This window comes from Lactuca sativa, chromosome 7 (assembly GCF_002870075.4).
Source record: "Lactuca sativa cultivar Salinas chromosome 7, Lsat_Salinas_v11, whole genome shotgun sequence".
In the NCBI taxonomy this organism is placed as follows: Eukaryota; Viridiplantae; Streptophyta; class Magnoliopsida; order Asterales; family Asteraceae; genus Lactuca; species Lactuca sativa.
The window spans coordinates 100,501,850-100,511,819 of NC_056629.2; the positions used below are offsets into that span (position 1 = coordinate 100,501,850).

Sequence of the window (9,970 nt, forward strand, 5' to 3'; positions counted from 1 at the left end):
CAGTTTGAAAATCAGCATAAAGCTGGTGAGTTCATAAGCGGTTTAGTTTTGAAAAGAACGAGTTCCTTTACTTTCTGGAAAAGTTGTTGATCAATAAAATCCCATATTTTCTTATGAAAACGGTTTGGTTATCCTTTGTTACAATTTTGAAAATAGTTGGTTATGTCGTTCCAGGAAAATCCCATATTTTCCTTATAGTTTTAGTTATTCGTTTGTTACTTTATCCGTTTATGTGCTGTTGTATTATCCAGGAAAATCCCATATTTTCCTATGTGTTAAGTTGTCTATTTGTATCTAGGTTCATTACTGGTTGTTATGTTATCCCAGGAAAATCCCATATTTTCCTATGTGTGGTGGTTGATTTCTTAGATTTGATTTCGAAGTAATAGTAATTCCCATATGTGTAGTATTGGTTAAGTATTCTAAACCCTTAGCTATTCTACTTTAGAATGGCTATTATTTACTAATTTAGTTGTATTTTCGAATATTTGGAATCACACAGAAGTGTACATTACAGTATTTTTGAAGTTCTGTTGAGTTCCAAAAGAGTATATTAGTTGTGTATTCGAAGCTCTGTCGACATTCTGAGGCGGATATATTTGAAACTCAATAGAGGTCCAGAGGCGTATTTTCGTATTAAATTCGAAACTCTGGTGACACTCAAGGGGTACACTAACTGTATATTCGAAGTCTTAGTGTCAACCAAAGGCGTCATTTCGCATTCGTAGTTGTATTCGCATTCGTAGTCGTATTCGTATTCGTAGTTGTATTCGTATTTGTATTTGTATTCGTATTCGTAGTCGTATTCGTATTCGTATTCGTATTCGTATTCGTATTCGTATTCATAGTCGTATTCGTATTCATAGTCGTATTCGTATTCGTATTCGTATTCGTAGTCATATTTGTATTCGTACTAGATTACATTCGTATTGATCTTAAATATGATTAGTATGATTTCTTATTCAAAGAGAATGTAGTTATAACACTTTTAAAAGAAATCTATGTTTAACTTGCAATTCGAAACGTCAGTTATCATAATTCTTTGGAAATCAAGACATTTAGTAAGTAAAACCATTGAGTTGAAAATCACTTTAAGTACAAAATACACTTGTACTTTTTGCTTGTATTCCCCCCTGAAAACATTGAAAACCATTGAAAACACGGAAAAAGGGTAGGGTATGAACTCACCGGACTCGGAAATGCGACGGTTTCGGACACTAATCGTTGGTTCGGGGCTTGATTACTTGCGATGTCCCTATGTAAAATGAAATAATGTGCATATATATCTAATTAGATTTACAATCACTAATTATATGGAACATTATACTCCAGTGAGATTAAACACCTCAAAACAAGTGTTTGGAGTGACCCGGGTGACATCTACGGACGTGTAATGGTACTAGTAACTTGGGATTTGAGTTTACTCCCCAAGAGTAAATATTTTAAGGAGTTTACAACCATGAAACACATACATACATGAGTTCACGACCGTGAACTCATGTTAGTGTGATTTTGAGTGCTTAATGGCTTGTTTGGACTTAATAATTGTTGGAATGGACTTCTAAAATGCCTTGGATTAAATTTATGGGACTGATACCATGTTTAAGGGAGTTTACGGCTGTACACTTGGAGTTTACGGCCGTAAACTCTCCCATGGTCTTGAATAATTATTTTGGGGCACAAGGAACAATCACATGTGATTCTAGTTAATTTTCCAAGCCTTGTTATGAATTTAGGACACCATTTAACTCACATTTAGGAGTTTATGGCCTAAGAGCATGATCTATGGACGTAAACTCTTATTAATAGGATGTTTGATGTGTTTATGGTCCCTAAACTATTTTTAGATGGCTCTAGGATTTACCACAAGGCTATTGGTTGAGTTTCAAGGCATTTGGACATGTTAAAAGGGGTTTACTCTCCATTTTTGAGAGGTTTACGGCCCAGGCATGTGCCTTGGTCATAAACTCCCATTTACTCCTCAAAAATTATGTTTGTGATGTTCTAAGGCCAATACCATTATTCTAAAATTCATATCTAAGCCTTGTTTGAGTCTAGGAAGGGTTTAAGGGCTTACAACCCTTTTAACTTAGTGTTTACGGCCTAGGCACCTTCCTGGGCCGTAAACTATTTCAAATCCCTCAAAATCCATGTCTAAAATGTTCTAAGTCCAATCCATGAAGTCATTTAGCCATATCAAAAATCTAGTTGTGGTTTGGAAGGGTTTTGTTGCTCAAAAACCCCCTTTAAATGAGTGTACGGCCTAGGATAGTTCTATGGCCGTAAACGCATGATAATGGTCCTAATCCATGGTTTAAACTCGAATTTGAAGGCTAGAGGGGTTGTATAGCAAGTTAGGGAAGTTACCTCAAAGATTTGAAGCCTTAAATTGATGATTTGGACCCTTAAACTTGGATTTAGGAGAGAGGTTATAGAGAGAGTAGAGAGAGGAGGCAAAAGCTTCAAATGAAAGCTTGAACACGTTTAAATAGGTCCCAAAACTTGGACACGATGGAATTCTACCCGATACCGGCATTAAACGGGGCTTTTGGTCGCACCCGATAAAGTTTCCGTAACTCGACGGGGACGTTTCTAAAATTTCTAAATTATACAATTTGGGCTAATTCCGTGAGTTTCTAACAGGTTTGGACACTCTTTAGTATCAAATAAATACATAAGTTTAATTTATTTAACCCAAAAACGACATCGGAACGAATCGATATACGGCGAGTTATACGGGTAGAATGGGTTTTCGGCGATGAAAAACTTTGGGTTGTTACAAGAATCCTCCGAGTGGGCAAAGGTAAGGGCACGCAGATCCAAAATGAGTGCGCGACCTCCGAGAAGGAAAAAGAAGTGGTACAGCATTGATGGATTGAGAAGTTCAGGGTTGGGAGCTTGAGAAACTTCCCCCTCAGCCAGTGTGTGTACTGGTGATGGTTAGTATGTAGTTGGGAATTCAGGTTGGGGATCGCCTGTAGGACTCGAGTGAGTCAGAAGGAGGATCTAGAGGACTAATAGCATGGGGTGTTTTCATATTAGCAGTCGGTGGTGGAAAGCGTTGTAAGACTACGCGGCAGCCGTAGCATTCACTAGCAGCCAGTGGGGGAAATGTTGTAAGACTACGGGGCAGCCGTAGCATTCACTAGCAGCCAGTGGGGGAAAGTGTTGTAAGACTATGGGGCAGCCGTAGCATTCACTAGCAGCCAGTGGGGGAAAGTGTTGTAAGACTATGGGGCATCCGTAGCAATCACTAGCAGCCAGTGGGGGAAAGTGTTGTGAGACTACGGGGCAGCCGTAGCATTCACTAGCAATCAGTGGGGGAAAGTGTTGTAAGACTATGGGGCAGCTGTAGCATTCACTAGCAGTCAGTGTTGGGAAGTGTTGTCAGACTATGGGGCAGCCGTAGCATTCACTAGAAGTCAGTGATAGAAGGTGATGTAAGACTGCGGGTAAGCTATCACATTCCATAGTAGCTTCGTTAGCGGAGTTGGGGTGAGGCCCTTATCTCCAAGTGATCAGTTAGGGATCAGGAATGGGTAGTGGATGAGGATGATAGGGACTTTGCCTGTATAGCCCTAGAGAGGTGAGACCTTGGGAGAGGCCGCTCCAGGATATAGTTTGGTGAGACCCGTAAGCGAGGCCCGTATGAGAATAGCAGTATAGGTGAGACCTTAGAGCAGGGTTGCTCAGTAGTATGGTTGGGTGAGACCCGTGGGCGAGGCCCGAGCGAGAATGGCTAGACAAGTAGGACTAGAGGGATAGAGGCGGGTGAGACTCGTGGGCAAGGCCCGTGAGTTTTAGCAGCACAGGTGGGACCTGGTAGGGACCTTAGTGTCAAGATAGGGGATCGGGGATCCCAGAAATTTTAGTGCCTGTATGGCAGAATATATTGAGCAGTATTAGGTGGTCGAAGTTTCTTCGAAAGTCGCTGGGAGCGACTAGTAGTTGTGTTGGGACAGAGATCGTTGGGAGCCGGTAATCCAGATATTGATAGGTTGGTAGGGACCAGGGTGGTCTCAGTTCATCCGGAAGTCGGATGAGGAATAGCAGAACTTCCAGTCAGTAGCAGTGCGGGTATGCAGCGTATGGTGGAATTCAGTTAGTTGATCATGGGGTGCTTGACACCAAATTATAGTAGAAAGAATTGCCCAGTGGATACTGGCGATAATGACCCGTACTGGAGGTAGCGGGAGTAATGGATCGGTGAAGATAGGATCTTCACAGTGACAGAGGAAATAGTTGGTTATGGAGCATTGCCTTGGGGAGGCAAGGGAATCGTGCAAGGAAAGAAGCAGTGAACACCTATGGGTTCAGTGCAGTACTCGATGAGTACCAGAAGGATTGTCAGTTGAGTAAGTTGCATTTTCCAGAATGTTCAGGGTCAGGGTTGACCTAAGATGATTATCCGCAAGGATTAATGTTAGTCGGAATGACCGGGTAGAAGACCAGCGAAGGTAGGCAGCTGGTGTTGGAATAATTGGTGGGGTATTGGGCGCAGGTCACAGGCGGTGGGCCATAGCAAACTTCGAGGACGAAGTTTAGTTTAAGTGGGGGAGAGTTGTAACACCCAAAATCAGGAAGACCAAGAAAGGAAAGAAAACCCTAATTTTAAGGGATGACTCGGCGAGTCCGAGCGGGATCCGGGTCGAGGAGTAAGTGACCGACTCAACGAGTCGGTCAAGGAGACTCGACGAGTCTGGTCTGTGCGAGGAAACCCCTAAATTCAGGACTTGGAGCCTATTTAAACGTCTCATTCTCTCCCCTAGGGTTCCTTTACTGCCTCTCAAACCCAGAACACCAAACCCTAGCCGCCATATCCATTGATTGAGCCAATTGTTGCCTTGAAGAGTGCATTAAAGCTTGAAGAAGGAAGAAGGATCTTGGAGGTGCAAGAAGGGGATATAGATATGGGATTGGGAAGATATTTTTGAACATCTATAGGTAATAAACTAGTTCTTGGACTCTTTTGCACCTAGATCTATGTGTGAGTTTTGGGGCTTTTTAGCCATGATGGTATCCATTTGAGTTAGAAGCCAGATCTGAAGTTGCTACTTCGGATCTAAGCATATTATGGTCTTAAGAAGCATAAAGTATCTGCCATTGAGTTGATTATGGAGCCTCTTTGCCTTAAACCCTAGTTTATGGTGTATTTTGCCTAGATCTCCTTCTCTACACGTAAAGTTTGCAACATTACGTGAGGAATAGGCTTGGGAAGGGTAGATCTACAGTTTGGAGTCCATGCATGACTCAAAAGTCCTCTGCATGTATGAAGATCTGAATGGACTCAGCGAGTCCTTGTAGTGGACTCGGCGAGAAGCATGAAGATTTGGAGGAACTCGACGAGTGGGACGAACAGTTCGTCGAGTCGGATGAAGTTGGGCAGGAAATCGGCGAGTTGGAAGAACAACTCGGCAAGTCTTTTCTTGGACTCGGCGAGTCAGGTCGCGAAACCCCAAACCCTTCAAGTTGAGACTCGAATCAGTGAGTCGTGTGGAGACTTGGTGAGTTGGTCAGGTCAGGACTTGGAAATCGGTAGACTCGGCGAGTCGTGGACTGACTCGGCGAGTCGTGGACTGACTCGGCGAGTCGAGTCGTGAATGGAAGGACTCTGAACATATGAACTCGGCGAGTAGTGTTGAGTTGGAAGGTTGACTTTGATCAGGACTTTGACTTTGACCAGAGTTGACTTGGTTGTCTTTCGGGGGTCAGTCAGACTCAGTGTTGCATTGATATTGGTAGCTCGGGGAGCGAGTGGAGCAGTAGTTCAGAGAGTTGTCGGGCAGCAGCTAGTGGGATCATCAGCAAGTTCAACCAGTGCAGGTGAGTTTCCCTTTGTCTGAATAGGTCTAAGGGCACAATGCCGGCCCATGTAGTTATGAGTATAAGACTTGGGGGCTAGCCCTAGGCACAATATGCTAGTATGATATTCAGGATGAGGTCCAGTGGTAGTGGGCGGGTGCCCAAGGAATGGTTTATGTGATAGTTTATACTTGTTGTCTGTGTGATGCTTGTATGTGCCTGGTAGGGAGGTGAGTGTGGGCGAGGTCCCGTAACTCACTAATAAAAGAATGTGGATGGTGTTCCACATCTCATTAGCGGCAGATTAGGGGCGAGGCCCGAGTTAGGAAAAGAGTGAGTGTGGGTTGGGCCTGTATCTCACGATCAGTAGGAGCATGGACGGGGTTCCATGACTCATCAGTAGCAGGACAAGGGCGAGGCCCAATGACAGGCGAGGCCTTAGGACAAGATCTGTTAGTATGTGATTAGCTTATGTGATGTGATGTGTTATATGTGCTATTATATGTTAGTGGGAGAGGCCCTGTGAAAGGCGAGGCCTAAGTGAAACAGATCCGTATCCGAGCGGGGCTCGAAGCCAGGCGGGGTCATTGTATCGGGCGAGGCCCGAGGAAGCGAGCGAGGCCTGAGGTAGGGGGCGAGGCCCAGGATAGCGAGTGTGCCCAATATGTGGTTATGCTGGTATGTGGTAGGGTGGGGAACTCACTAAGCTTCGTGCTTACGGTTTTCAGTTTTGGTTTCAGGTACTTCCGGTAGTGGAGGGAAGAGCTCGGGGTGATCGCATGACACACACCATAGATTAGACATGCTGGAAATGTTTACTCTGATAACGAACATGTATTTTGGAAATTAATACTTTGTTTATGTTTTGGAATGATGACTTTGCTTAAAGTAATGTTTTATTAAAATAAATTTTTAGTCTTGAATTTTGGGACGTTACAAAACTGCATACAGACTCAAAAGAACTTATTACAATAAAAGCCTAGACAAAATCATTAATTAGACGCTTCAACCATCAACCATCTAACATATTGAAGTTGTTTAAATGCTATCCTTGTAACCGTTCATTGTAGATTGCAACTTATTTGGTGTAGTTTAATTGCGAACCCTAATTTAAGGAGAAGGAGGTTGAAATGTTTGTAATGGCCATGTAATACGATACATAACCCTAATTAAACGAAATCAACAAAATGGGTGACACGGTTAAATGAATATTATTTGAACAATTTCAATAAGTTTGATGGCAAGTAACAGCGTCATCAAAGGAAAAATGTCAACATAACATACAAGAAACCAATTTGAGGAGTAACAATATTAAGCATAAGTAATAAAAGGAAAAATACATAACTAGAAACCAATTTGGCCTACTTTTAATAATGTCAACATAAACAAATTTGACGAGTAACAATATTAAGCATAAGTAATAAAAGGAAAAATAATTATCATATTTAAGTCATTTTACCTACTTTTAACATTGTCAACATAACATACAAGAAACCAATTTGGCGAGTAACAATATTAAGCATAAGTAATAAAAGGAAAAATACATAACTAGTAGATGTTTTTATTAAAATTTAGTCATCGATGAATGTAGTTGATTGGGTTTAGATGATTTTCTTATAGTTGATCAATATAATATATAGTAAAACTCAATTTTCATCAATTGGTATCACAATTTATTAAAGACAATGGTTGGTTATTCGTAATTTATTATGTTGAATATATAAAGTCTAGAATACATGTAAAAATTTTCAATAAAATGAGATCATTTGTATCACATTTGAAACGGATTTTATTAGACTTTGAATAACACTATTGTGTTAAATGTTTTTCATAGTTGGGATTTTGTTTATATTTTGTGGAATAATAAAAAAATATATTATAATACTAATATTGCCTTTTAACGAGGACATGCTAGTGTAACAATATAAATTTCACTTAAAACACGCTTAAACATTTTTTTATGTGCAAAAACTATATATTTCCAAAACAAAACTTAGATGGGTGGGAGCAGACTAGAGGTGAGCAAGAACCGAACCAAAAACCGAAACCGCGCCAAAAACCGCATTTACCGCCACCGCAAAACCGCAAAAAACCGAAACCGCAAAAACAACAACCGCAAAGCATGGTGCGGTACGGTTTTAGCTTAAAAGACTGTGCAAATATACCGAAACCGCACCGCAAAATTTATTATATAATTAAATTGTATATTTGATAATTTAATAAAATTAAAGTATATATATATATATATATATATATATATATATATATATATATATATATATATATATATATATATATATATATATATATATATATATATATATACACGGTTTAAACCCGTGGAAATCCACGGGTGATAAATTGAAATAGAATTATAGTTTTTAATTTGTAACAAAAAAAGATATGAAAGTTTAGAAAAAATGAAGTATTAATTAATTAATATGATAGATGAAGTACGATACAAGAATAGTAAATAAAAGATGGTATAAAAGTAAATAAAAGATGGTAGAAAAACATTGTTTATAAATTCCCAAAAACTTCCTTATAAACGACATTGGAAGTTTTATTTGTGAGACTACCATCCTTATCTAAAATTAACAATTTTAATCCGTCCCTACTTTGAACTCTAGATAAAGCAACATACAATTGGCCATGTGAAAACACGGGATGTTTGAGAAACAAACCAACCTTGGATAATGACTGTCCCTGACTCTTATTAATGGTCATTGCAAAACATACAACCAATGGAAACTGTCTTCTTCGAAATTTGAATGGAATTTTCTTTTCTGATGGAGTTAGAGACATTCTTGGAATAAAAGTGTGGTTTCCAATATTAGTTCCAGATATGATACGTGCCTCAATAACACGTTTGCCCAATGAAATCACCTGGAGTCTTGTTCCATTACACAAGCCGTTTTTTTGATCAATATTTCTCAGTAACATAACTGGAACACCGATTTTTAAAACTAACTTATGGTTTGGTAAACCCGATACTTTCAGACCATTTAAAACATCAGGTGAATATAAATTTGCATCAAATTGATCATGGACAAATTCAGATTGGCATATACTATCTGAACTTAAGTATTCAACCTCATCTCCTGGAAATTTCAATAGCAAACGATCGTTTATTTCTTGAACCACTTAATTCTTTGGAGCAAGTATTGCTCTTTCTTGAAAATAGCTTGTATTGTTGTACATATCCAAAATTGAAGGATATACGAACTCGATTAATAAACCTATAGGATCATGTGCATCATTAATGAGAATATCATCTGGAATATCAATAACCGTTTCTCCATCGTTGATACCACCAAGTTTGCCTTCTCCTATATCCAACAACCAATTTGCAAAATCTCCGATTTTTTGTATATCAGATTGATCCCTTCCAACAGTTAGTCTCATGTTTTTTGTTAATTTATGGATCTTGCAATGTTGCCATAAATATGAAGAACTTAACGAAACATTAACAATGTTTTGTCTACTTCCACCTGGAATAACAGGTAGAATCTGTCTAAAATCTCCTCCAAAAACAATAACAATGTTTTGCCATATATGTGTGTGTGTTTATTTATTTACAACTCGAGAAAAGAAAATATAGGGAAATCTGAAAAGAAATTAGGACATTGGAGGGAACAAAGTTACCACTTCAAAAAAAATCTAAAAGAAAAAGTATCTATCCTTTTCGGCCTTTCTAACCCTAAAATAACTTATACGACACTCTCCTTTTCTCTTCCAGCCGACATCCAAAATTGATATAATCAAAATTTCCTCTATGTTCTCTTCTCTCGATCGTTGTCATCGAAGTCGAGTTGTCGACCCCTCGTTGCTTCGTTCGCACCAACAATACCAGACAGCGAGCTAGTGACCTGCACTTTGAATCCAACAACTTGCTCACCAACGACCTGTACGTTGGTATCCGACGTATCTAATAGACACTCTGAATCTAGGTAAGATTAACTTTTTTGCTGACTCAATGCACAACTATTCTGAATCTGTTCGCATGATCACATTTAGTCGAATTGAAATTAACGACTTGCCCACCAGCGACCTGTTTTCATTTGTTGTCGTTGTATCTTACTTCTCTACACTCTTTGGTTTTATCTTTAACTATCACCGTCTCAATTTAACTCTATTTCTCTCTCTTATTAAATTAGAAATTACAATG

General features: G+C 39.4%; 1 protein-coding gene across 1 annotated transcript; it reads right to left on the bottom strand.

Moving 5' to 3' along the window:
- Nucleotides 1–8,322: 8,322 nt before the first annotated feature.
- On the bottom strand, nucleotides 8,323–9,207 carry LOC111898466 (uncharacterized). Its single transcript, XM_023894372.1, has 2 exons — nucleotides 9,042–9,207; nucleotides 8,323–8,903 (listed from the first exon to the last, which is right to left on the bottom strand). The coding sequence occupies exons 1-2, from the start codon at nucleotides 9,205–9,207 to the stop codon at nucleotides 8,323–8,325; spliced, it is 747 nt and encodes a 248-aa protein (XP_023750140.1).
- Between the last annotated feature and the right edge of the window lie 763 nt (nucleotides 9,208–9,970).

Excerpts from the sequence above, each read along its gene's own strand:
- LOC111898466 (XM_023894372.1), bottom strand. The coding sequence starts at position 9,207 with ATGAGACTAACTGTTGGAAGGGATCAATCTGATATACAAAAAATCGGA. Across the intron at positions 8,904-9,041 it reads TGATGCACATGATCCTATAG|GAGATGAGGTTGAATACTTA; the intron begins GTTTATTAATCG and ends TGAAATTTCCAG.